The sequence below is a fragment of the Hippoglossus hippoglossus genome, chromosome 5 (genome assembly GCF_009819705.1).
Source record: "Hippoglossus hippoglossus isolate fHipHip1 chromosome 5, fHipHip1.pri, whole genome shotgun sequence".
In the NCBI taxonomy this organism is placed as follows: domain Eukaryota; kingdom Metazoa; phylum Chordata; class Actinopteri; order Pleuronectiformes; family Pleuronectidae; genus Hippoglossus; species Hippoglossus hippoglossus.
Genome location: NC_047155.1, coordinates 14,046,223 through 14,073,995, shown reverse-complemented (window position 1 = coordinate 14,073,995; position 27,773 = coordinate 14,046,223). Strand labels below are relative to the sequence as shown.

Genomic DNA, 27,773 nt, shown 5'->3' with positions numbered 1-27,773 from the left:
TACAGGTCACATTATCCATGAGGTGTGGATGAAAGCTCTGTTAAAATGAAATAAAATAGGTCTCACTGTTGTCAGACAACCTCCTCTTTGTGTCACTACATCACTATAATTGTCCATCTATAATATTCACTAGACAATTTGAATTGACCATTAAGTGAACCAGGCCTGGCACACATTTGAATGCATGTGCCTTTAACAAAATCTAACCTCCCCAGTCTGCCTTAAAGAGCCAGGCATGTGCCACTGAGGGCCTCCCCCTGCTCGCTCCACAACAAACTGCCTCTCGCCCGTCTTAAGGTAGACCTACACAGATGCGCTGTAAGCATGGGCTGTGCCCCTGACACACTGGAGAGGAAAGAGTTAATTCCCACACTCACTGCAGAAGAGCTGAGATTCTGCTCTCTGGTGGAAATGGTGGTGGTAGTTATACATGTATATTCATATTTTTTCATAACGACATGCCTTTACATCCCAATGATGCATGATATATATTTTTAAATATATATATATTTCATCATATGTTGATGCATTACATATTCAGTCCATTGGCCATGTTATGTTTGGCATCAGACCTTGCAAATACTTTCCAAATTAATAAGCCCTTCAGAGTGTATGTGTCTATTTGGCTCCTCAGTATCACTTCATGTGACTTTGTGCCACTGTAAGAATCTTAATGTAATCCTTTTCAGAAGGGATTTACCTCAACGCAAGTGCTGTCGAAAGAGCCAGTGGATTGTTATTTACTCTTTACTTGTATTCACTTTTTAAAATCTCTGCATGTGAATGCAATAACCTGGCAGATATTTCCACAAGCTTTTTTTGTGGAAGTGACCCCTGGTATTTGGGCCCCGCTCTTTGTGTTTACAGATGACATCATGATAGGAGACTGCCAAGTCACCAGGCAGTGCTGCAACAGGAATAAGACGCCAGCTTGAAGACTTTATGGCTGTGAGCATGTGGGTAAATCCATTCTATTCTGTCCTCACTCTGACGCTCTTCATCTCCCACACCAGAAATCTGATGTTACTGACACTTTTACTGCAGCGAGAGATGGAGTGCAACGCATGAGGCATTAAAAGGAAGCAGGACACAAGGAATCACAGGTATATCTGAATTATCTGGCAATAATGAAGGGGGGTGGATTAGTTTGCAGCACAAATTGTACTGGCAACGTGTTTTGGTAATATTGTGAAATAACTGTAATAACTACACAATCCACTACAGCCCTGCATGAAAAGCTTTTTAATGAATTTGCAGTTGTGTTTTGATCCACCATTTAAAAAATGTAATCAAATTGTAGAATTTCTCAACAGTAAGTCAGGACATGCTGTATTTGTTAGCCTTGTGGTTTATGTTTTGAGCCGAGTAAAAATAAACAGAAACAGAAACAACATTCATTTATTGTCAAAACTCTGCCGAGGCTGCACTTGCAAAACCAGGTCACCTGCAAGAATACATCATGGTAAAAAAGAAGATTATTTTACATGATACTTGTGCTCCATCGTCTCCTATATGATTTTCTATTTATTATTATCTATTTATTTTCTATTTTCATTGGTGGTTTATTGAATTGGCAGCTTGCTGTCTGTGACCCACTGAGCACAGATAGATCTGATGGCTTATGCTGTAGTTTTGCCAAGCTGTCTCGTCCACAGAGTGTGAAGTCCCACTAGATTACTCAAGGGGATTAATGTCCTTTACAGGCTTGAACCTCCAGATTCGTAATCTGGGATTCTGTATGACTCCTTTACCTTTACTTAACATCCAAAGTCTCTCTACTATCAACTTTTGAACAACTATGTAAAATATCCTGTAGCTCAAAATATTATGTGGAATCACACGTCAGCTCTTCCTCTTCTTTGTTTTTCTTTAGGTTTCTGGATTTACGTTTCGGTGCCAAAAAATGGAGGGTTCCACTGTGCTCTTCATTACATTAATTGTGTGTCTCTTTTCAATTGGAAGTCTAATTCAAACTTCACATTCACTGGACAACTCTGATTCCGTCCAAATAAATCGAAGCACGGACAGAAACAACAATGCCTTCATCATGGCCAGTGATTCTGTGGAAGGCAACGGACATAATGTAGACAGTGCAGCATCACGTCAACTTAATATAACTCACATTCCAGTGGGGCACGAGGGAGCCAGCGATGGAAACCAACCTTGGCTTGGAATCACTTTAACTAGAGCACTAGAACTTTCACTACCCCACTTACGGGCCCAGGACAGAGGAGCTGACAAAGCTTATACTTCAATAACAGCACCCGCTCACCCCAGTGTGCACGTCATCTCAGAGTCAGCTTTCTTGGAAGGCAGGCACATGACAGCTGAGGAACAGTTCAAAGACACTCGTGCATCCAGAGGAAAGGATGACTCTCTGGATGGTAAGTGAACATGTGATTGTCAAGAGAAGTCAAGCCGAGTACTATTCAGCTTCTCCTCATAGGGTCAGTCAGTGTCAGATACATACAACCCTCAACCCATATATTTAAAAAACACTACAGATGCAGGATATTTTAACAGATTCAGTAATATGCAAACTAACCAAAGAATATGAGAAGTATACACTTCTCAATTTTTGACCTTGTGCTTAAAGAGCATGTGTTTTCCAAGAACTTTGTACTGTTACAAGTTGAATGATTCAGTATAATGTGAAGTGTGAATTGTGGTTTATCTCTGTATGTTGGCCCTGCGATACACTTGCGACCTGTTCAGAGTGTACTCTGCCTCTCAGCCAATTCCAGTTGGGATTGGCTCCAGCTCCCCCTGCGATTCTCAAAGGTTAAGCGGCATTGATAATGGATGGATTCATTATTCTGTATCCAAGTCTTTTCTCCTTTCTTTCGTCCTTTCTCTTTCAGGTGGTGACAGCCTTAAACGCCCCGTCCAAACAAATCTGTTTACCTCCTTGACAAATCGCAACTCGCATGGACCTGGAGGTCCCTGTGTGCTTGGTCTTAGACCTTGTGTTGTTCTTAAAAACCAGAATGGCACCAATCTGCTCTGGGACGACATGAGCCGCACGCTGGCATTCGTCTGGGAACTACATGTCTTTGGATGTGCCAGCCTTTTCATACTGATGGCAGTCCTGGCAGTTTTGGGAATGGCCAGTGCATGCATCCTCCCTCATTCCCTCTGTCATGCCCTGACCCTGGAGAACAGTCTCCTAGTTATGGGTGGTACTTTGCGTGGTGTCCTCCTGCTACTTGATCCTTATGGTACCCATCAGATTCTCTCTCGTGCTACTCTAGCAGCGCTCCATAATGTCCCTCTCCAGCTTCTTCTGTGGGCACAGGTTGCCCTCGCTCTGGTGACACTGGAGGGGTTGAAGTTATTCTTTTTTCCTCCAAAGCTGCAACGCCCATGGGTCGTTGGAGGGCTGGCTATATCACATTGCACTCCATTACTTGTAGCAGACCTATACTCCACAACTCTATGCCCTGCTCTCCCTCTGTTGCTGCAGACACTCTCCCTCTGCTGGGGCCTCCCATTCTGCATGGGAATCCTCACCAAGTCACTCTCTTATCGAGATCCCTTCCTCATGTCGTCTGTGCCTCAGTGGTTTCCTTCACACAGGATTGACAGGCGAGCAAAGCGGGTAACAGCAGTGTGCGCCTTCTTTGGGGTTCTCTGCTGCAGCCTTCAGATGTATAGTCTCCTCTGGCTTTATGGGTTACTGGGGAACTGGAGGCGCTTTGGCTGGGGCTGGTGGCTTAGTCAGTTTTGGGCGAGAATCCTTGAGTTATCCTGGGGTTTCTCTTTGCTTGTCCTGGGATCTTGGATCTTCTGGATGCCCTCTAATGGAGAGTCAAGGGCTGATTACTGGCCGATCAGATTTGGGATGTTTAAAGGGATGGAGGAGAAAAGCTTGTGGTGTAGGTTCCTGGCCAACGTGCGAAAAGGGCCACTGAGAAAATCGGAGAAAACCTGGGAAGAATTGATGCCAAATAACTGGGCAAAATATAACCTGGCTAGAGCAAATGTCAGTTATAACATACGGTGCCCATATGATGATCAGCCATCTATCCATACAGTAGAATACCCGCCTGATGCAGTTCACAATAGCAACTCAGACTCTCAGCCTGCACTACTGTGGCAAAAAGTAGGGGAACGTCAATGTATTCTTTCACTGATAGAATTTGAAATGCGGCCCCCGTCTCCTATCAACCTCAGGCGCAGCATTCACAATGCCCTTCACCATGAACATCTTGAAGGACCCCTGTCAACACCGACCTCTTGGACTCACACAGAAGCCAATCATGGAGACACAACATCATTCCCTCCAACTTATGTTCGCTATGGGTGGTTGTTAGATACAGAGTCTATTTCTGCATCACTTGATCATTTCCAAGTCAGTGAGCAAATACTGTCACCCAGTGCCACAGCTGATTATAGTGGAAGCATTGGGTCCCAAACCCCTGTCTATAAGGGAGGAGAGTTTAATTCAGAGCTGTCAGCAATGATGCATCGGTATGACAAGTCTAATGATGTCACAGACCTCTAAATTTGAATGTTCAGTGTCTAGATTTAAGTGGCTTCTAGTGGTGAAGTTGCAGATTGCAACCAACTGAACACCCCTCACCTCTTCCAAGCACATAGGTCAGGAGAACCTACGGTGGCCTTCAGGTAACCTAAATATGTGAAAGGCTATCCCTCGAGCCAGTGTTTGTTTTGTCCGTTCTAAGCTACTGTAGAGACATGGTGGTGCAAGATGCCGGACTCCATGGAAGAGCACCTGCTCCCCATGTGGATATAAAGGGCTCATTCGAATGTAACAAAAACACAACAATTCTTAGTGTCAGGTAATTATAAAAACAATTATAATAATAGACTACATTTCTAAAAAACAGACCCCCCCCCCCTTAATCCTAGTGGATATTTAAAGCCCTTAGGATCACTAGTCCTTCTTATTTTAAATCATCTTAACTTCCTAAAAGGACATAATCACTCTAGAAAGTATTGCTTCTGCAAGAAATGGACCATGTGCATGCAAAAATTACTTTCTTTTGTTAATCTAATTTGGTCTTGACCTGAAGTATGCTTCAAATATTCAGCACAAACACGCTTAGAGTGGTATGCAAATGTATCCCTTGAGTTTACAAGATGTGTATGTTTTGGAAAAGATAAGGCTTTGACTTTCATTTGATCTTCTGATACAGTTTTATATGTGAAATGCTTAAAAACATTTAAATGGGTGGAAATGGCAGGAAATACTAGATAATATGACTATCTCATAATGCGAGTTGTATAATGTTTGTTTATATATGCCAATGTTATGCAGGACATAACAAATTTCCCATTATCTGAGTCAACATCTGGCCTGCATCAGATTTGTTTTGTAACTGTTAAAAGTTAGGTTAGTATGTATATGTTAAGCTACCACTGCAATATGATTGGATGTTTTCACTTTGTTGTAAATAAAGCAACTTTTTGAATCATTCAAAGTCACAGTCATTGCTTTTTATAAATCAAATAGCTTGAAAAATGTTTTTATAGTAGAACTGATCACAGCAAGCATCTTTACACTTTTAGTTCTGTCTCACCAGGGTAACATTCTGAGGTCAAAGGTCAAATCAAGCTTTGGTTAAAATAACAAGAAAAGCTGATTATTTATTCAAACTCTAATCTTAAACCTTTTTTGTGATGAATCTATTTGAGAAATAACTACAGTACTTATTGATATTTGTTACTTCTCACCATTATATTCTCAAACATATAGTTACATTAAATATAAATCGAGATCTAGACTCTCAGCCAAGTTATTGTAAAGCAGGATCAGAAAAAAGACAGTGACAACAGTTGGTTAGATGACAGAACATGTTGAAATAAAGCTACTCTTCATTTTCCCTCTTCCTTATAATTCTCCTTCACGTGTCATGAGTCCTTGATGGGTCATCGCCTGCTTCTCCTTAGCTCCTCACACCTGGCTGCCTGTGATTGGCTCGTCAATTAAGCAGCCCTGAGGGGAAGCATTTATTTGAGGCAGCTCCACACACTGACCACCTTAGTGATTAGCTTATCAACAGTTTTACACACAGCACATGCGTAAAGTGCACTCATCATCAGAGGTGGGATGCCTTTTAGAAATGATATGCTGTTCTTCATAGTGACCGCGACTCTAGCGTCTCTAAAAGGTTTTAATGGACAAGCTGTTGATTTAGGAGCTTTGCCTGTGTTACAAGGCAGACTTCACTTCAGGAGTGTGGTGTCTGATGATGGACAACATGGATCTGCACTCCCAACTCGATACGGATCTCTCACCTTGTCTCCTAAAGGGGGTGATGAAAAGTTGGCTCCTGGTAAGTTACAGATCATCTGTCTCACAATGATACAACTCAAAGAAACTGACTAATGACTGATGAGAAAATGTCTCTTAATGTCAATAAGGTCTGAGATGTGCTTTTAATTTAAACAGGCTTAAGAAATGTATAAGTAATATTTTTTAAGAAACTCTGTGGTAAATATCCTAACATCTATATATTAAAATATTTGACTCTAAATTGTAGTGCATCTTTTCATACTTTAAATATTATGGGTATTGAATTTAGATTAAGACTTGAAAGGAGAAAAAAATCCCTCATACATAACTGTGTGAAATCTGCCAGTTTCTGTTTAATAAAGTCCAAGTGAACATTTGAGAATGTATTACTTTTTACTGGGAATGGGCAATATACAGTCAGTTACTACTACTCCAACCCACAGCTTTAGATTGGGCAGATGAAACTTGGATACCAATACAACTTTCTATGGATCATAACATGAGACAGAATTGCTATGAAATCTGCATTTTGTTGTTAAATCAAAACAATTAATGAGACTTGATGTGTATGGTCCTATACAGGACATGTGTCAAAATATTGGTCTACAGCAACATGAGTGGTAGGTCGTTTTTGGAAGCTTGATACAATATCGGTTCAGAGTCGGCGAATGAATTTGGTTAAATGTTGTAGTTTATAATGACAGACCTGTAACATCATCAACAGATTGCGTTTGTGCTTGCGTTTCCAGTGTCGCACAGTTTGATGGCTGCAAAACTCAAGCGTCTGGATCCATCAGTACAATGCAGCGACAACTTGATGACTCTGAAGGTCAAACGGATAGGAGCTCCTCACATTCTTGTGAATAGTGGTAAGTTTCAAATTTAGATTGTTTTTCAATGCTGGACAACACGAAATTGTCTCCGTTTTAAACATGGTTCTAATGACAAACAGGTGTGGGACCTCTTACCCCTCTGCCTCGAATGCCCTCCAGCTGTGGCTCCTCTGTGAAGAGGTCCCGCAGGCATGTGGCTTTTGCTGCACCCTACCAGGGCTGCCATGTCACCCAACAGGTAAGGTTCATTTCTTGTATCATAGTAGCTAATTTGGTCTTTTTAAAATCATTTGTTATCATCTGTAAACTGCACAAAACTGAAAGTATCTCTAGACTTTTATCTTAACACTGATCGCACTCCTTCAGTAAATCAACTTTTGTTAGTTACCTCTCCCATGAGGTTATTTTATGTCGTCACCCTTGTATGTTTGTTGGTTGGTTATTTTGTCAAAAACTACAAAACAGATTTCTATGAAACTTGGTTAAAGGATGGGACATTGGCCCTGAAAGACTCCGTGCAGATCCAGAATTTTTATTTTTATCCCTTTCTTTAACTTGTAGGACATTTTATACAATTTTCACAAATTTCCCACTGAATAATAAATGGCTCTTGATTTATCTATCAGATTTTAATGTGGTTTTATGACTGTTTGGCCTTTGCTGAGTTATGTGCCATTTGAGTTTACTTTAGTTTTAAGAAAGGTGACCTAAAATTCTTACATTCTATGCTCAACCTATTTAATTTTTCTATATCACAGGGGGGTGACTATGTACTACCACTGCGTTTATGGGGGAAACCCATGACCATGTCCTGCCCTGCTGTGCTACCACCACCTTCTGTTTCCTGCTTCCCAACTGGAATGGTGGTGAAGTTTGGGGGTATTGCAGCATATGAACTCAAAGTAAAAAGTAGGTGACTTGACATATTGCTGTTTTCTTGATTTCCAGAATGGCTTTGGTCAGTTTTCTAATCTGATATTAATGCTGTTGCAGTTTCTGGTGCATGGGTGTATCTGTCATCAGTCTGTGACAGTTGTGGAATTGCTGTTGACTCATTACCTGGAGGATTGACACTCACTGCACCCTACAACAGAGGCCTGTGCATAGAGAACAAGGTATTGTGGTTGCCATTGTGGTTAAACACTGAGATGTATGCATGCTTTTGATTTACCCAGTTTCTTTCCTTGCAGGATGAGGAGTATTTCCTTTCTCTTCTCTTGTTGGATGTTGAGCTCTTAGTCACATGCCCCTCATTACCTGAAATTAAACCAACCACATCAACAACTTCACCCCCTAGTGACAGTAGTCCGGTCTGGCAGTTCCCTCATTTCCATCAGTTTCCTCAGTACCCTCAGTTTCCTATGTTTCCACATAAACCAGTGTTTCCTGTGCCCACTCCTCCAGCACACACCCCTGCTCCTACCCCGAGTACAGTGGCACCACCACCCCAATGGCTGCAGTTTCCCTCAGGTCCTGCACAGTATTATAAGTGGCCTCCGTATAACTTCTTTCCCAGAACTGTACCGCCAACACAGTCTATTCCTAATAAAAACCCTGCTGCTACTCCTGAGACTGATTTACCTCAGATGCCACATTCTCAATATGATTGGAAGCCTGATCCTCAGTTCCCACTGCCACCTCAGTATCACTTCCTGCCATACCCTAAACTCCCAGAGCCTCACGAAGGCCAGCACCAAACTCTTCCAAATCCCAAACCTGTGAACCATCAGCCCAAACCACAACCTCTGCATCCTCAGATCTACCAGGTCCCTGTGTTGTATCCTCCACCAAGGTATCCCCCTCAAAGACCAACTACTCCAACTGCTGCGCCTGCCACCGCTGCAGCCAACACCCTAAAGCCTGCTGATCAAAAGCCTTTTTATGCTCCACACCCTTATATGCAATATTATGCGCCTCAGCAGGCTCCAATACCTGTATTTCCTGATCCTGCAACCACGCCTCATACAAACTCAGCTCCATTTGGACAGCAGCCTGTGCACTACGCCGTGCCTCCATATTACTATTTCCCTCCTCACCAGAAACCACCAAAAACTAAATAGTCTGCTGATGACCCCCAGGAGCATCACTGACTCACAAATTTTGATGAACCTCATAGATTTGGCTAGAGAACTGGAACAAACACTCCAAGGATCCTTTCCTACTTGATGGAAATCGATCGCTATATCGCTACAGGGCTAGCAACTTGAATATCTTGTCATGCATTTAGCAAGAGGGATTCAAAATGTCAATTTTCTCAAGCGGGAAATAAAAAGCAACTTGAGATACACAACCATTGCCTGAATGTATGTTTTGTATATTTGTTTTTTGTCTGAAGTATTTGTAAATAAGGACATTCAGGGCTGTGACTTAAACACTCCAAATCTCCAAATTTGGTGCCCTCTGACATAAAACCACAACAAGAGCCTATTGCAATTTCCTTGAGCCCAAGGGTGACTTCTTGATATCAATATGAGACAACAGTGCAAGTATAATAAAAATGAATATGCAGGTAAAGTTTTTTTTATTAAATTTTTTGCATTTGAGTATAGTTTTTTGGGGGGTATAAACTATTTCTTAAATGTTGAATTTTGACCCTTGTCAAAAATTCAGGTTCCTAGTACAGAGGTTGAAATGCAACAATAGAGGTCTAAAAAGCTTTTTGTTAATCTATTATTTAATCCCGACATTAGTGAATCATGTGTTTTTGTTTAAATCCACTGGTGCATTAATGGTTTCAGCTCAACTAATATAGATTCTTATATTACTATTAGGATGAATATGGACCATGCGCGTGCGTCTTCCGCGCATCTCCTCTCACGTGACATTCCCCCAGCCAATACGCGTTTCGTTCGTCTGAAACACTTGCTGTTTTTTATGAAAGTCTCATCCACTTATAGAACATTCTTTTACTGTAGACATATTATTCACGTACGACACATTTCCCCCCCCCACCAGAATACGACATTTGAACAGCCTGCGGGCCGATCTACGGACTGACGCCGGATCCCCACGCAGCCTCCTCCGTGCAAACACAGCCGCAGGCGAACACCCAGTTCACAAACACCGCGACCGACCGGACCGGCTCCTGCGCGCTCCCATCGCGGTCATGTGCGCGGCCGGCGAGGTGCCTGGGTGCCGCTCAGCTGTTCTGACGTCGAGCACGCTATTTGACGTCACCGTGGGAGTGTTCCGCCGTCGGGAGAAATGAACGGTCATCAACACAATCCTCTCAGCGCCCATGTAAGTTCACGCTGGCTAAACACTCGCATATCGTCCTCCGCGAGCTGCTCTTTGAATGACTCGCGTGTCCACGTCGCTCGGCCCGCGCGCGGCTCACGGTCTGCGGACGGGGGTTTACGGTTGTGTCGCGGTGCCCCGGGCGCCTGAAGCGAGCCGTGGCTGAGGAGATGTGTTTTTTTTTGTTTTTTTTTTGATTAGCTTGGGAGGCTAGCCGGAATGCTAACTGACAGTCTGAGTGGACGGATGGCGAGTAAGCGCCTGTTTTGATCGTCTGGACAGCCTGGGTGGGCGACGTTAGGTGTATTTACATGTGAGTGATGCTTTTTTTTAATATTGCTGTATATAATTGGCGTTCAACTTCAGAGACAACACCCAGGTCTGACAAGTACATATTTAATTATCCCACAGCGGTCAAACCAGGACATGCTAAATGAGTTACAGTACGCTCAGCTGACTGTGAGCGGCTTGTCGTCAGGAAGCACTGGATGATGTTACCTATAGAAAGAGAGATGTTGTCTAGTGCAAACCTACACTGGAGGAGCTGTAGCACAACACAAGCCTCCTGAGGTGTGATTAAAGCCTGGTGGTGTGGGACAGACGGTCAGCAACACATCTCCAATCTAAACTCTCACATTGAGCCTCTCATACCTGTGAGGAAAGTTTAATTTGTAAGGTACATACATGGAGGAAGATTAAAAGTCCTGTACAGGGACGATAAAGAGATGTGTTTAAAAGAAACCAGTTTAGAATCAGGAGGCAGAGTGTACAACAATTTAAAGAAAGTACAATAAGAGGTAAAGTGATTGAAAGACGTAAAGGAAATACAACTGAAATCTGTACAAGAATTAAACGAGTTGAGGGAGAAAATCAATTTACAACAACAAATTAGAACAGTGTGAAATAAAAGTAGAATAAAATAGAATAACAGCCTGACCTTGTCAAATGGTTTATTCTGAAGATTTCAATTTGGTTGTAAAAACTGCAATGGATGGGACGTTTCTCAGACCATCAGGCAGCTGGTCCCAGCGCTGCACTACATCGCAACTACACCCTGAGGACTGTGTTGTGTCGCTGCAGGAGGGGTTTCGAGGTAGTTGGTAGAATGTAATGTTTGTAGAAGAACTAGTTACGACAAAAGGATGCCACATTATTATCATGGCTCTGTCAATAATGTGTGCATGAAATTTGGTTATGACGATTCAGAATTCAAACAGTTTTATCACACAGTTTTATAGTCAAAGAGGTAATAGGGAGTAATGGCAACCAAAAACAGTACAGCAACCAAAATCCCTGAGTCTGGTCTATTACTTTAATTTTACTGGCCTCAGAATCAAAAATACTTAATTGATCCCCGGGAGGGAAATGGGATCCGTTACAGTCGCTTCAGCCAAAACTAGGAATATATATATATATATATATATATATATATATATATATATATATATATATATATATATATATATATATATATATATATCAAGACAATAGCAAAGAGAAATGCAAAAATAGAGTATACAATTAAGAGTTACAGTATGTAAAAAGTCTATACAATAATAAAGCTTATCAATATTTGTTTTAAACAGGCAAAGAGACTCATTATTGAGCATTCATTTACCTGATTGTACGAGAGAACTTTTCACATGTACATCACATTACGTGGTGGATTCACGCGTTCCAATCTGCAACGTTGGGAGTAGCCAGTGAACGTAATGTAAAGAGAGCAGAGGGGTCATCATGGATGTGTGATACATCAGCTACAGTAAATCTAAGGTGATTTGTTTTGGTGATCTGTCCCACAGCCTGGCAGCACAGTGGATTAGTAAAGCACGGACTGTCATTCATCAGCCTAGTGTTTGCATCTTTGAAAATCAGTAAGCAAGGTGGTAATAAGGGAATGTGTGTTTAAGATTGTACATTAATGGTTTTGCCAGCTCAGCATTTTCATAGCTTCAGGTGTGCCCCCCCCTCGCCTGGGGGCGGGTATTCAAACAGCACACTTTAAATATGAAGAGGGGCTGATATCTGCGGCTGTGGAGGAACTGGAGGCCATTGTGTCTCTTTACAATCAATGTGAGGCACTTATGCCTCTGTAAATCAAGAAAAACGCGGCAGTGTAACCTCGCCCGGCTCCGCAGCACCGGTGTGCACCGCGAGGTGAAACGAACGCCCTCCGGTGCACCGCCTTAGCCTGTAGTGCTAGCAGCTGGAGGGGCAGAGAAACCATCAAACTGAGCACAGCGGTTCATCCTCACCTAATTTAACACGACGATTCGCAACAACCCGCAATTTAGCGATAAACTACATTGACACTTTCAGCAAATATGTCTTACTGTTGTGTTTGTTACAGACCGGGCCTACGGAAGTTAGCCGGCGAGCTAATGTCATCCTCCTCTTATCTCGAGCTAACGTTAAGCTGCTCGGGCTCAGACTGTTTGCAGTAACACAACTTAACTCATAATTACTGACGAGGATTTGTAATGTACTTCATCACAGTGTCCGCCTGTCATGTTTGAACAGTGACACCACGTGTGGAGACACTAGATGCACCTGTCACACGCTGAGAAATCCCAATATCATATAACATGCATGTTGACAGAAAGCTCTTTGTATTTTCTTTACTGACTTGCCTCAACAATAAGGAACCTTATTTGCAACAACAGCAGTTCTTGAATAGGATGGTGGCAGTCATATACAGGAAGTGCAGAATATGCAGAATCTTTGTGTTAAACTATTTCTACTGTATATTGTGTTAACCAACTGTTGTTACATTATCACACTGAACCATTTTATTCCAGCTGTGGCTGTGTGAGATTATGTCCTGCATATATCCTCAGGAGGGGGGGGGGGGGGCTTATTTGGCAGCATTAATTAACATTAGACAATTAATTAAGCTAACAGGCCTTGGGGGCCTGCGCTGTACAGAATTACAGCACATTTCATTTTTCCATTTAATTTATGAACCCTCAGACTTGCGTGAGCTTGTTTGTTGTTTTTTTAATCACTTCCCTTGTCATTGAACCTAAATGTCTGTTTGATCAATGTGCTTTGTTCATGTAGACTCTGTAACTTCTTTCATTTGAATGTAGGGGTGATGTTTACTGCAATGTTATATGAACACATTCAATCTTAAGTCGAGAGCAAACCCTACTGATCTGGTTCTTTAACTTATCTAACCTGTAAGGTACCCTGTGGAGTTAACTCATAATATCACTGGTTTATTTTCAACGTACTTCCCTCTGTTTGTCTGTTTGCTGTTTGGGGCTGCAATCAGCGACCTCCTGCTGCTGGACGGAGGGTTGAAGAGAGTGGACTTCTCTTTTCAAATAATGTCTTGCTCATCAGAACACGTGCTGGTTTCTTTCATGTATTTCGGCCCCCGTATGCTGTCACATGTGCAACAGCTCGTCTGCCCAGGGTCCACACAGACATTGCTTGACTGTGTCACCAGTGGGTAAAGACTCCTCAGGGTACCTTTAACATTCAGCATTGGTCGCGCTAACAGAGATGGTGCAGAATCACCATATCTAGAATACTTTGTCTACCCTCCTACTCGCATTTTTACTGTCTTCTGTCTGTGATTTGTTTTATTTTCATTTATTTATTTTATGGTTTCATTTTCTTTTTTCTTCACTCTTTAAAGCAGCCTTGGGTACCTCGGAAGGTGCTACACAAACTTAAGCTATTGTGATTATTTATGTTTGAAATTATCTGTATTGCACCCTCAAGTTTTTCTCTTTTCTGTTTTTTTCTTTGCAGCATGTGATTTTCCTAAATGTCCTTGGAAACAGCTGACTAAAGTTTGACAGCTATCTCATTAGAATTACCCAGAGAGCGTGGTGCAGGGAATTTGCTTGGATTACTAAGCCCTTTCCTGTGTTAATAGACCCACACTTCATCTGCTGATGACCACATACAGAGGTATGTTTGTCTGAAGATGGATTCTTGCTGTGTTTAGCATCCCTTTATCATAATAAAAGCTTGCTTCATTTTACTTGATCATATTGTTGCTGAACAATATTATTGACATTACTCTGTATATGTTACAATATATAGGCTACTATACTATTAGAATTTATCAATTTAAATCAGATAAATAATAAATACATTTTCCCTTACATTTTCATATGCAAGAGACAAAACAAAAGTCACAAACTTATGACTGCTATAGGACAATGTAGGAGTACAGGTTTGATACATATAGGCCGACCTGTGCTGTAGCAACGTGTCTTGAATGCACGTAAAAGCCTAAATGCCCCTAGACATGCACAACACTAAGAAGATGGCGTGACCTTGAAACACGCTGCATGTACAGAGAGTGATAGGCGAATGTCGGCTGACCCATTTGCGAGAGAACACTTTGCCCTCAGCCTTGAGGTGTCAGACACCGCTGTCCTTTCGTTATAGTTAAAGGATGTGGTTTGATGTCTCTGCACAACCTTTGTTCCTTTGCCTTATCTTGAGCTTACAAAGCACTGAGTTGACTGTGTGGACTTAATCAGTGATTCATAATCAGGAAATGTGGTTAGAGAGCAATTCTTTTTTCTATGAGAGGCACCAGTAGATGAAGGTTAGTGATATAATCATATTTTTCTATGTAATTACATCATGGTTTGCGCTAATGTGTCAACAAATATATTGATGCTGATGAATGAACGTAATAGTAGTAGGTGGATGCTAAAACATCAATTTAAACATGAATAAATCTATTTAAAATTAGTTATTCTTTGTACAAGCATGTTGATCAGCAGGAACATGGGTAGGATACTATTTAGTCGGCCACCGGGCCTCCACAGTGGGATCCGTTCCACTGCAGACTCTGCTCTCAAATCAGCTCCACTGTCAAGACAAGAAATGCACACAAAAAATACAAAATAATATTGTTTAGACTTCTAGTGGAAGCAATTATATTATGTATTTTTATTCAATAATCTTTTCACATAACATAAAACCAATCAATTCCCTAAATGTTTGTCTGTCCTGTTCTGTTATGTAGTACATAACATGATTACCCAATCGCATAGGGGTAGGCAATGTGGCTCAAAATTGTGATAAAGAAATTAATATTACGATAAATGTCATGTCATTTATGCCACTAAGCGGAGGATGTGGCTTCAAACTGTTTTTTTATGAGCAGAGAATGACAAACACTTGAGAAACAGCAAAATAAAAAAAAAGTCTGAGGTTGATCAGTTATGTGTTATACCTCCTTACGATGCTGTGGTAAAACCACTGAGAACTTCCTCTAAACGACGAGAGAAGAAAAAACACCTGTCCTTTCCTTGTCTGACAGTGGAGATGACCTGAGAGCACAGTCTGCACTGAGAGCGGCTCCACAGAGGAGGCCTGCTGTTCTACCAGCTACCCTTTAACTAAGGGCTTTCTAACAGCAGGACCAGCACTGAGTCACTATGTGTCACTAATGGAGCAGTTCATTGTGTTTGTGTTGAGAGACTCTGCTGCTGGCTTGTTAAGTGATGTTTAGTTGCTCTGCTGACTCGTGCAGTCTTTTTACGTCTGTCTGTCAGGTCCACCACTTTGTGCTTTGGTTATTTTATCTAGGGTTCAGGAAAACATGTAACACGTCCAACTTGTGTCTTAGACTATAGACTATGTGGGTGCTTTGACATTAAAGTGAGAGTAAATCAGAAATTGTTTTATTCTAGTCATTATGAAAAGCTTTTAAGGAGCTTTCCAGTTGATAATGTTCTGCAAAATTTTGTGGAGTTTGTTATTTCTGCTTAGTATTAATAAGTGTAATTTAGGTTTAACAATGCAAGTATGTAATTTAGGACACATACTGTGCAAACAAAATCCCTCCTTCCAAAAACCTTCCAATTTATGCTTTACTGCTGCTGAAAACCAGTGTAAAGTCAATGTTTGTGGTTTGATTCCATGTGAGTGAAGCGTGCAGAGACACAGCAGAACCAGTGGAGCTCTAGATGTCACTGGCATGAGAAATCACTGTGCTTGAACACTGGTTTTAAAGCTTTTAGTTTCATTGTTGTATAACTTATTAAACAAAGATTGTATCAATAACCATGCAACTGGGTTCAAAATTGAGTATTTTGGCTTTATTGAGGATTATTTTTAGAATAGGGTCAAAGTATTACAAGAATAAAGTCATATTTAATAAGAAAAGTCATAATATTTCATTTTTTAAGGATCCAAAATCTTGAACCAATCTCACTGTCTCTTGAGTAACTATGAACCTCTGTGAAAATCACAAAGATGTAACTAACAATAGCATCACTACCAAACATTCTGATACTGATATATAGCCTAAAATTACAACTTCAATACATAATATAACTTTATACTAGTAAAATTAGGACCTTATTCCCTGAATTTCAGATTTTTCTTTTTAAGTGGCCTTAAAATTCATTCATTCAAAATAATAAATTTTAGCCAAAATCAGATCAGTGTCTTCAATGTGGGTTTTTCATGTTAGGTACTGTGAGCTATTTTTATGCTGATGTACATTTAATCGTGTGAGACATCATCATAAATGAAAAATGGTCGAACGCGTTGATCCATGTGTGAGCCATGTTTTGTCATGTGTCTTTCTATATACAACTGATTTCATTACTTAAACAGTGTAATGTCATGTAAGCATTATTTGTGCTTTTATAGTTTCCAGGCAGGTACCACTTACTGCTGGCTCTTATCTTTTTAAACAAAGCTCCAGTTTCTTAACGTCAGCATGTTTAGAAGCTTTTAAGTCTCATTTGATGCAGGATTCCTTTTACATATCCATTATTACAAGTTATTGCTCAGTTGATGGCGTGTTCAAGTCTGTAAATGTCTGGGTGATGCCTGTATTTGACCTGTTTTCCTTCTCTTTTGTATGGAGCATTTTATTTATAGTTTTTTGTTTATGTTTCCGCTTCATTTAGTCGATCCTGCTTTGTGAGTCAGAAGAGGAAAGGCGGGGCTGATGGTAAGCTCTCACCTCTTTCTTTCTTTCTTTCTTTCTTTCTTTCTTTCTTTCCTTCCTTCTTTCTTTCTGTCTCATTACACATCGGTCAACTAAAAGGGTTTTATATATGTTAGCTGTCATTAGCGAGGTAAAGACTTGGAATGGTTTTTTACATTACAGAAGTGATCCTTGTTATGAAATGAAATGCAAAGAGGTGAAGGCTCTGGATCTTAATCAGATGAGAATGACACAACAATCGCTTTCCATTTATAATTTCATTTACAGTTTTCACAATCTTTTTGTTAGCACCACGTAAGCACTCCGTTATGTTGATTCTGTTCATCTTCATGATACATACTTTCTGAAATGTAGTTATTCAACTATCTTGAGAGCTTTTGTACAACTGAGCTCAGAATAAAACAATGAAATGAGATTTCACAAAACGCCAAAGGTTTTCAAATTTCAACATTTCAGAAACTGTTCTCAAAAGCTTGTTTATTTTGTAGATTTTGGTTTTTGCAGCCCTGGGTTGGCACTGTCAGACATGCCATCTGCTAAAATGGATACCTAGTGTAATTATTAAGAATTATCAAGAAACATCTCATATTTTGCTGAAAAAGTGGTCACGTCTGTGCCAACCCAGTTTAAGTTGCTTAGTGTTTGTTTATATTCTGCTGCTGCTGTTTTTTATGTTCGTCACTCACTGCTGCATGTCATAATCCATTTTATTTTCCTTTTGTGGTAGACAAGCATGACATTGAGTCAAGCCACAGATGCATGCCCACTCAAAAGGCCCAACTGAGCACCATCCCCTCTGCTTCCCGGCTTTCAACCAGCCTCTCAGGGGGGGTGGGGGGCGGTGTCATCGGGGTGCAGCTATTCCCTGCACCCCCCAGTAGAACCTCACTGTGAAACTGGAGGTCTCTGATGGAGCAGGGTAGTAGTGAACAGAGTCCAGATGAGCCGGACACAGGAGGCCGAGCGGAGCTGGAGGTGGGCAGGAGGGCGTCGGAGTCAGAGCACGGCTTGTCCAAAATCACCCATAATGCCCTGGAGAACATGGGAGCGTTGGGCCATGGCCTGAAGCACTTCTTCCAGCCACAGCGCCGACGCTCCTCCGTTTCCCCACATGACTCCGCCTTGTCCTGCGCAGGCGCCCCTCCCTCCGAGCCCACTGATGTAGTGTCAGAAGTAGGGGATGCTCCTGCATCCTCGGCCCTCCCTGTGGATTCTGACAACCCTGCCGCTTCCGCCCCTCCTGCAGCTCTGAGCCGTGTTCTGCTGCAGATCCGAGGTGCTCCACCCATCATGAAGCGAGGCACCAGCCTGCAGAGCCGCCGCAGCAAAGCTGGGGGTGTGGGGGATGCTCCCCAAAAAGGGAGCCCCCAGATCCACAGGCGCAGCACCCACGAGGCCCTGCTGCAGGCTGGACGCCCACGCTCCTCCTCGACCACAGACACACCTAGCAGCCCAGCATTAGCTGACATGCTGCTGACTTCTGGTTACCACTCCACCGAGGAGCCTGACAAGGTGAGTTCTTCAGAGGAAGAAATTCCCTTCTTGATGCCAATGACTCACTGGGTGATTTCCGTGTTATAAATAGAGCTACAACAACATTCACTACTCCTTTCGTTTCGGCCTAATCTGCAGATAGTTTTTCTTATTTTTATTGTGTTGGCTACAAAATATCAGAAAATAGTGAAAATAGATAACATAACTCAACACAAGTTGACCTCTTTGATGACATCAACGGAGCCTTCTTCATTTAGGAGAGCTGGATTCTAAGACACACCCACAACTCCAGCTTGATCCTGTAGAACATAGTCTAGGTCCTCAGCATCAGAGATTTCAGACTTAAATCAAGACCAAGAATTGCCTCCTCATTTTCCTCATCCTGTTCCTCATACAGCATCATTATGAATATGTCAACCCTAATTCTGAAATGATTGCAACCAGCCATACTAACACTCTGGATAAAGAAAATCAAAAGCATATTTTCAAATGCATATCGATCAGTCTATTAAATATGTTATATTTCAAATTTTATTTTGTTGATCTAGCTATGGTTAACTAGCCAGAAAATAAGCTAGCTAGCTAACAGCTAGTTAGTATTGTACATGTTTCTCTTTCTCAATAGTAATGGATTGTAAAATCAGACTTACATGCATCAGATGTGCAAAAGCAGCTGTGTGAATTGAATAGTAGGTGCTCCGTAGTGAGTACATACTGTTAAGGGTCATTTTGACCCATGTGTTTAAAAGTGATTTAGAAATACAAAATTTACGTTTGTTTATAAAGTAAGAAAGGAAAAAGGGAAATTATGATTTGTGGTAATCAAAAACAAGATATTTAATGAATACTTAGAATATTAAATGATAAAATACATTTATTTAAAAAATATAGCAATAAACACTTGTGCATGAAATAACACAGGAAATGAATACGGGTAATTGTTGACCTTTGTTGTGCATTAGATCGGTAGTGATACAAAAGGATTTGGATGATCAAAAACAAGTTAATTGGGAAATACCTGAAATATTGAATCATGAAATTCACTGCAAAGATAGAAAATAAAAACTGAAACTTTGTGTGTCAAGGGGTTAAAAGGCTGTTACTGGTTCCGATGTTCCAGGATGAACCTGTGAATGGGGAGATAAACTGTCAGCGGTGGTAGGTCAGAGATTGCCTTTGAGTGGTTGTCACTATGAGCTTTAAGCCTTTCTAATTTTAGCTTTGGCTGTCTGAGTGTACTTCAGGTCAGATAAGGCTCGCAAGGATAAGCAATCTTAAACTTGTTTTTTGTTGTTGTTTGACTCTGAATGTTCATATGAATCTGTAAACAATATCTCTAATGTTATTATCAGTGAAATTTAAAAGGTCAGATACTAGCTGTATAACAAGAGAATATCTGGAATGATCAAACATAAGGAAGTAGACGTCATAAATACTGGTTACTCCGCAGTGTGTGGAATGGAGTTTAATTAACAGGTATTCTAAGCAGGTTGCAAACATTGCACTGTGCCGCTAATCTTGTAAAAACCTTTTGACCTGTTAATTTGTAATTGGCACTTCTCAGCTGAGATCCATTTATTGCTACTCAACAGCTGATGCCAAGGTAGACAGCTTCCAATTGGTACAGAGAAGTCATCTCAGAGCATTAATTGTCTTATTTGCTGTTTGCTTGACCTTTCAACAAACTTATTTTAACATCCTAAACCGCAAACACCTGTGGGCCACTCAAAAAACATATTATCTTTAAAAATATATATATATTCCTAACCTCTGTTTATGTTTTACCAGATTCATTTTTTTTAAAAACTTTTGTAGAATGAATTTAGGCAAATTTAGATTTTGTTTGTCATTTATGGCACTATAATATCAAAAAATTTGATTTAGAGTTCGCTGTACTTCCAGTCATGGTTGTGCTGTTTCTATTGAGGTGCAGGACCTTATATTGCAGTGAAAAATGAACCCACAGTTAATATAAATTTAACAGAAGCCAAAAAAAACGCCCAGAAACTGCTGATCGGGGGCTTGAATCGTGAAAAATGAAACCCCTCTTGACGGTCCTTATTTTTCCTGTCTTTAGGTACTGTGGCATTGATGCTGTTGTAAATAATCACTAAGAAAACTGAGGGGAAATGAAAACCACACCAACCTGATCACAAGCCACAGCTTGTCACAGCTACTTGTTCACCCAAGATGCTTGACACCCTAAGTCTCAAGATTGGAGAACCCAGTTGTTTTCATTATTGCATATCCTGTCACAGCTGCAGTTGGTGTTAGAGCAAAGCTACACAGTTTAGATTTTGAATTGTAATCTCCCCCTTTTGTACTCAATCAGACAACATAACTTTCTACTCCATTGCACATTACAGTAGGGGCTGGTCTCTCTTATGATTGGGTTGATTCATTTTGTGTTAATGACCAAAGTTTAATAATTACCTTTCTTCTCAGTGTGGGCCTCAGGGCATCAAGTGGATTGGCCTGGACTTTGTAAGAAAACATCCCCCTGAGGGGAACATTTTTAATCGATGGCATAACTCCATTAGAAGCCTAAGTTAACTCGGCTACAATTAGTCAATGTATTTTTACATTCACATCTCCTGGAACTGGAGCTGAACTGACCATCAATAGGGAACTGCTGCTTTACCTGCACCATCTACTGTTGTGAATGTGTAGTTACATTCAAGTTAAGTATAATAAGATGACATTTGATACTTTCTAGAAAATTTACATTGAAATTGAACAGGGAACACAGTCTTTAATCAGACCATTACATCACAGTATACAAACTGTTTCAATTGAGGTGTTAATGAGGTGATAATGTCAAAGGCTGACATTAAGTTTTCATAAGAGGTGATTGATGACATGATGACATCAAATAACAATGTAATTTTAGATTTTTTTATTATTATGAACTTATAATACATGTAGTAATTTTTTTCAGATTTGTGATCTATTGGTCTCTTTATTTATTTCAACAGCTGGATCGTTATGATGGATCGGGCCTCGCTGTGTCGCCCAACGCCCTCCCCTACGGCGCAGACGGTTACGATGTAGTTGACAGTACCCCAGACCCCCAGCGAACTAAGCAGGCCATCGCGCAACTCCAACAGAAGATCCTCAAGCTCACAGAACAAATCAAGATTGAACAAACGGCGCGCGATGACAACGTGGCCGAATACCTGAAACTCGCCAACAACGCAGACAAACAACAGAGTGCACGCATCAAACAGGTGTTTGAGAAGAAGAACCAAAAGTCCGCTCAGACCATCCAGCAACTGCAGAGGAAGCTGGAGCACTATCACCGGAAGCTCCGAGAGGTGGAGCACAACGGCATCCCCCGGCAGCCCAAAGACGTTTTCCGAGACATGCACCAAGGGCTGAAAGACGTTGGAGCCAAGGTGTGTTTTTATACTGACGCCTTCATTATTCTTTACTGCCAAAATCCACTCTCATAGCATTATAGAAAAGGATTTATGCCATTTTACTGAAAAAAGGTTACACGTGTAATATCCCTTTTAAAACAAAGTTTAAAAAATGTGTAATCTAAATCAATATATTTAGTTAAATTCAAGATAGCAACTTGCCTAAGTGTAACTAATGAAATAAATCATAGCCGCATTGGATGTAGATGGGCCAGTATGACACATATTCTCATGCTGACTTATTGAGATGTGTTAGTGGCGCATGTAAGAGCACTTCTGACATCTTTCTAACATATTGGAAGTCAATGGCGTTTCTTCTGTGCTGAAAGCCCTGTAGACTTCTGTCTCGTCTGCTGAGTAACATTTTTACATTTTTGAAGAAAAGGTTGGTGACCAGAAGCCACAAGAGGGAACATGTTAAATCTCAGTAATGTGGCACTAATCTCTTCGTATGTTGTTCATATTTTTGTACTGAGCTCAGACATCTGTACATAATTATGATATACATTTTATCAGCAGCCCAAGAAGTTGTTGGCTAACGCTGGCATATTGGAAAAAGCTTGACAGAAGGAAATATAGAGGTGGATTGATTAAAAATGAGCTGCATCATTTCCATGTACCAACCATATAAGTATTCAGGATCATGAACCTTTATCACAGCTTGTCAATCATTATTTAAGATCAGGACTTTTCCTTCCACCCAGTTTCTGATCCCAGAAATCAGATTAGAGGTTTAGTGCTCACATCACATCACATCACACAGAGTGCTAAAAGTTAGAAATGGCAGCATATAAATAAGTGGCTACCACAGAAGGTTAATTTGTATAGTAGTGAGCCCATCTTGTATCTTTTACTTTTCATTTTTCCAATGCAGCTTGCGCCAGTTGACCTTATAGAGATGCATTGTAAGACCTGAATACTGTCAGCTGAATATTGATTCAACATCAACATTCAGATAGTCCTGATCAGTAGAGTAGTGACATGAAGCCTATTGGGACATTTGCATCTCATCCAAAATATTGTCCTGGGACGTTTTCCGCCTATTTCACCCATTTACAGCAGTTAAACCAAATGTCACATACAGACTGGACTTGTTCTCGCTGGTTACAGGTTACCGGCGGCTTGTCCAGCTTCTCGCAGGCCACTCATTCTGCAGCCGGAGCTGTGGTGTCCAAGCCAAGAGAAATCGCTTCCCTCATCCGTAACAAGTTTGGCAGCGCCGACAACATTGCAGGCCTGAAGGACTCTTTGGATGAAACCCAGGGAGATGAAGCTGTTGGTCCTGGGGCAACAAGGATCCTTGGGACTGGACAGTTGCAGTCCAGTCCGAAGTATGGCAGCGACGATGACTGTTCGAGCGCTACGTCTGGATCTGCAGGAGCCAATAGCACGACTGGAGCCCCTGGAGGCCCCTCTAGCTCCAAGGGCAATACCCTCGAACATGGCCAGGCCTCAGGCTTTGATGCTGTTCTCCATGAGATTCAAGAACTCCGGGAAAATCAAGGTCGACTTGAGGAGTCCTTTGAAAACTTAAAAGCCCACTATCAGCGGGACAATACGATGATCATGGAGTCCCTGCAAGAGGAACGATACAGGTAGCATATCATATCCTGTTTGCTGTAGTAAAGTAGGTCTGTGCGGTAGAAGAAAATGTTCTGTTCATGATGTGCTGTTGTTTTCACTACTTTGCAGGTGTGAACGTTTAGAAGAGCAACTCAATGACTTAACAGAGCTGCACCAGAATGAAATTCTGAACTTGAAACAGGAACTAGCCAGCATGGAGGAGAAGATTGCTTATCAATCTTATGAAAGAGTGAGGGACATTCAGGTAAGCCTCGCCAGAATTAATGCAATGTGTTTATCATCACGGCCATTTCACTGACAGTTTTGCCTCTGACCTGCAGGAGGCGCTGGAGGCATGTCAGACACGTATCTCCAAGATGGAGCTGCAGCAGCAGCAGCAGCAGGTGGTGCAGCTGGAGGGTCTGGAGAATGGCACAGCGCAGAATCTTCTTGGGAAACTAATCAATGTGCTGCTAACGGTCATGGCAGTCCTTTTGGTGTTTGTGTCCACTGTGGCGAACTGTGTCGTCCCCTTAATGAAGACTCGAAGCCGCATGCTTTCCACGCTGCTCCTCGTAATCCTCCTCGCCTTCCTCTGGAGGCACTGGGATGCCATTTCAGAGTATCTGCATCGCTTTCTCCTGCACCCCAGATGACCGGCTGGGACAGGCTTATTTATATGATGAAGGGACAGAGGGTTTGGGGCTGATGTGCACACTGACCCATACAGGGAGTTGAATCTCAATCGTCCTACCTTTTCTTCTCATTCTGCAAATTCTCAAAACACTCAGCAGGATTGCATCAGAGGTTCGTCACTTTGTCACTTTTTTCGAGGAGTTTTTTTGAGAAGAATAAAACAGGATAACGGGAGGAATGGTTGGATGTTTGGAATTGACTTTGTGGTGCAGTTGTGACACTGGCGCATACTGGAAGGATGAATGGGTCGTAGTTGAAGGAGGGGCTGAGAGGACCGCACACTTGATTTCTCTCTTCTCAGTGAATTTGTTTACATGTGGAAAACTTTGCATCGTTTCTCCACAGAAGAAATTGTAATTCAGAGTTTTATTACTTTTGAGCCGATTTTAATGGGTATTGTTTTGAAGTCACTGCTATTTTTAATACAGCTAATTGATGGCTTTTGAAATTTCTTTTAACTCTAATGACATGACAGTGTTCTGCTAAGTTAGTTGTCCACATTTTCTTTTTGTAAGTTCTCTCTCTTCTGGTCTTGCCATTCAGTTTTTTTTTTTTTACTCTGCCCTTTCTTTCCTCTACTACTCAGTCTTTCAAAATTTAAGCTTGTGTGACCAACTCTTCCTCTTCGTGCTCACTTCACTCTGAAGATTCGGGTGCTCAGACTTCACTGGATCAAATAGTAGTGCTTTCTTGACTTGTATCTTTTGGGATGTGTGAAGTCAATAACACTGGTTCTGCCACAACCAGGAAATGACTTATCAACCTATTGGAGTTGCGACCCTGCCCTCCAGGGCGACTGGATCCTACTTTCCTGGTGGCGTTTCCACTGAAGAAGAATAATCTATGAACTGAATTACATACTTGAAGAGCGGTTTAAGTGCTCAAAGAATCAGTGCTTCCGTACTGTTTCTGTTAGTGACAATGAAATAGTAATACTTTTTAGTTGATTTTTTTATTTTTTAACAAACAAATAAATTTGCTGTTTCAAAAGGTGATATTGAAAGTATAACTTGTGTTTGTCTCCAATGTCTTGAAGTGGCACAGTATAATACAAACAAACAGGGGCACATATATCAGCCATATGTATGCAGTGTGCTGTATTTAAGAGTTGTTGCAGTAAACTTGTAGACCACTTTCCCTACACACTCACATATCCAAAAACTTGCAAACATGAATGTAATAGAGCTTAAATGTGACTTAAGGTCATGAGAGTAGCACTCGGAAAAAATAACAGTAGCACAATTTTAAACATCATCCTCCTCGCAAACCAGCGACAAAAATACACACACTAACACCTCGAAGTCTATTAGGTACAACTATAGCTAAAAGTGCTAAAGAGAGTTGTTGATTCAACAATCATTTTGGACGCTGCAGTTTGTGGTGTTTCTGAATTGTGCAGTATACTGACAGATGTTTCTATTATTTAATCCACACCATTTAATGAGGGCAGTAGACTAAGGAAAACAACAAAGTGGCTAAATCATCTACAGCTAGATTGGCATGTAGAGTGCATTCCTCCGCCAAGGCCCAACAGTCCCTTGCACACACTCATACATAAAATCCTTAAATATGCCTGCTTCTTCATCGAGATCCATGTATTGTTCTCTGAGAAATTTGAGATGTCCCCTCCTTCTACCAAGTTTCATTGAAATGTGCTCAGTAGTTTTTGTGTCCTGCTGAGAAACCAACCAACCAAGCAACCAGCAGATGGGTGAAAAACCAGAAGAAGGCACAGAAGAATCTTCTATCAGGAAACGGTTTGTGAACAGGTTGAACAAAGCTGACAGGAGGGTCAGTGAATTTCAGTCTGAGATCTCACACAGGCCTGAGAGGAGATAATTGTGGACAGACATGAACGTGTGGGTTTACTGCAGGTAAACAGGATATTTTATTTCCATTTCCTTTATTCTAACATTAACATTTTATTGATAACAATTATAAGTTAATTATAAGTATTTTATTTAGGAATGTGAAGTTTATTTAATTTAGTTTAGATATACAGTGACAGCTCACTGTATGAATCATGGACTGTATTAGCTGTTGCTAAGCAATATGGAAACCTTACAGTCAATGTAAGCTAGCTAAGAGCTAACAAACTGATTAAGGTTTGTTTTTAACACGTCGCTGTGATTTATTTTGTCGTAAGTGAAAGAAGAGCACACTCAGTAAAACATCATTTCATTTATTAAGGTTAAGTGAAAATATCAGCTTGAACCCCAGTGGTTTAATTCAGTCTGGCAGCGTGAAGTCCAGTGAGTGGTAAGTATCTAGTTAGCTATCAAGATATCAAGTTACTGCAAAGATGCTGTGTTTATATGCAAAGCATGTGGCCATTCTGGGTTTAAGTGCAGGTCTTGAGCTAAATCTCTGCCAGTGAAGGTGAACATGTGTTGATGCTCAAACAATATATAAAGATTTATTTACAGTCGTGCTCAGAGCATCAAATTTAACATCTAAACATTTTCCACTGCACCGACTATCAACAGTTATTCTGTGACTCACAGGGAACAGACTTCCAATTTAAAAAAAATGAGTCTATATTAGTACACAAGGTACATGCAGGTCCAACACATTGGAGCCAAGCTGAATGTTTTCCTGGTCATTTTTGATGTGGAAATGGGCAGCATCTTATTTTAGTTTAAACCATTTAATGCACAATAAGGCCGCATTGATATTATGGAGATGGAGTTAGATGGATTTATTATCATTGCATTAACACGTAGCACAACTGAGACGAGAGAAATTCACTAAACGAAGAGAAATCCCTATAAATAAATATTCGTGCAATGAAATACAACAAATATTCTACAAGACATCACTTACAGATAAATTATTGCACAGGGTAGCCGCTGCAATTGTGCATGCCTCCCTGTATGCGTGTGTACATGTTGCACGTTTCTGGCCTGACAGTTATCTTAACTCACTCCAGGTGTCAGACTTCTCCAGCTTCTTTCAAGACACTCATTCCTCAGCTCTAATGTCCAAACTGTGATTAGTCTTGCCTTTAGAAATTTAAAACTGACACGAGACCTCGGAGCGATTGCAGAGGACCTCGAAGACCAGCAGCGCAGGTAGCATGTGCTTACAAGAGTAATGAACTGGGTCGAAAGACACGTGAAGTTTGTGATGTATATTTGTTTTTTTTAAATTGAGCCAGTCTGTTTTAAAGCTACATAAAAGTAACTGCAAACTTTCCCATTAACACAAATATGACCATTAGTGAAATGAGGTGTGTGGCAGTTGGTGTTACTGGAGAGCTATTGAAACTGATCACCAGTTCTATTGAGTGTTGTAACTTGACAAGGAGGCACCAAATAACATTAAAAGAAATAGCA

General features: G+C 41.0%; 3 protein-coding genes across 12 annotated transcripts; all 3 read left to right on the top strand.

Moving 5' to 3' along the window:
• The first annotated feature begins 744 nt into the window (after positions 1-744).
• LOC117761798 (proline-rich transmembrane protein 3-like) lies at positions 745-5,427 on the top strand. Of its 3 annotated transcripts, none has more exons than XM_034586048.1 (4): positions 745-956; positions 1,045-1,103; positions 1,963-2,384; positions 2,862-5,427. In XM_034586048.1, the coding sequence occupies exons 3-4, from the start codon at positions 2,048-2,050 to the stop codon at positions 4,502-4,504; spliced, it is 1,980 nt and encodes a 659-aa protein (XP_034441939.1). In that variant the 5' UTR covers positions 745-956; positions 1,045-1,103; positions 1,963-2,047; the 3' UTR covers positions 4,505-5,427. The 3 variants fall into 3 exon arrangements, with proteins under 3 accessions (XP_034441939.1, XP_034441937.1, XP_034441938.1); XM_034586046.1 differs by having other exon boundaries at positions 1,874-2,384; XM_034586047.1 differs by having other exon boundaries at positions 745-1,103.
• Positions 5,428-6,005: 578 nt separating this feature from the next.
• On the top strand, positions 6,006-9,385 carry LOC117761806 (early nodulin-75-like). The gene is made up of 6 exons (XM_034586068.1): positions 6,006-6,299; positions 7,009-7,128; positions 7,212-7,330; positions 7,851-8,001; positions 8,086-8,207; positions 8,283-9,385. Exons 1-6 carry the CDS (start codon positions 6,074-6,076, stop codon positions 9,150-9,152), a joined length of 1,608 nt encoding a protein of 535 aa, XP_034441959.1. The 5' UTR covers positions 6,006-6,073; the 3' UTR covers positions 9,153-9,385.
• A 673-nt stretch (positions 9,386-10,058) lies between these two features.
• tmcc1b (transmembrane and coiled-coil domain family 1b) lies at positions 10,059-25,444 on the top strand. 8 transcript variants are annotated; one of them, XM_034586056.1, is made up of 8 exons: positions 10,059-10,332; positions 14,089-14,250; positions 17,226-17,269; positions 18,513-18,778; positions 21,736-22,155; positions 23,290-23,774; positions 23,872-24,007; positions 24,084-25,444. In XM_034586056.1, exons 4-8 carry the CDS (start codon positions 18,557-18,559, stop codon positions 24,396-24,398), a joined length of 1,578 nt encoding a protein of 525 aa, XP_034441947.1. In that variant the 5' UTR covers positions 10,059-10,332; positions 14,089-14,250; positions 17,226-17,269; positions 18,513-18,556; the 3' UTR covers positions 24,399-25,444. The 8 variants fall into 8 exon arrangements, with proteins under 8 accessions (XP_034441947.1, XP_034441942.1, XP_034441948.1 ...); XM_034586051.1 differs by having other exon boundaries at positions 17,994-18,778; XM_034586052.1 differs by having other exon boundaries at positions 10,325-10,642; positions 17,994-18,778.
• The last annotated feature ends 2,329 nt before the right edge of the window (positions 25,445-27,773 follow it).

Coding starts and splice junctions, on each gene's coding strand:
- LOC117761798 (XM_034586046.1), top strand. CDS start 1,904: ATGGAGGGTTCCACTGTGCTCTTCATTACATTAATTGTGTGTCTCTTT. Junction 2,385..2,861: donor AAAGGATGACTCTCTGGATG/GTAAGTGAACAT, acceptor TTTCTCTTTCAG/GTGGTGACAGCCTTAAACGC.
- LOC117761806 (XM_034586068.1), top strand. CDS start 6,074: ATGCCTTTTAGAAATGATATGCTGTTCTTCATAGTGACCGCGACTCTA. Junction 7,129..7,211: donor TCACATTCTTGTGAATAGTG/GTAAGTTTCAAA, acceptor AATGACAAACAG/GTGTGGGACCTCTTACCCCT. Junction 8,208..8,282: donor GCCTGTGCATAGAGAACAAG/GTATTGTGGTTG, acceptor CTTTCCTTGCAG/GATGAGGAGTATTTCCTTTC.
- tmcc1b (XM_034586054.1), top strand. CDS start 18,176: ATGGAGCAGGGTAGTAGTGAACAGAGTCCAGATGAGCCGGACACAGGA. Junction 18,779..21,735: donor CCACCGAGGAGCCTGACAAG/GTGAGTTCTTCA, acceptor TTATTTCAACAG/CTGGATCGTTATGATGGATC. Junction 24,008..24,083: donor AAAGAGTGAGGGACATTCAG/GTAAGCCTCGCC, acceptor TCTGACCTGCAG/GAGGCGCTGGAGGCATGTCA.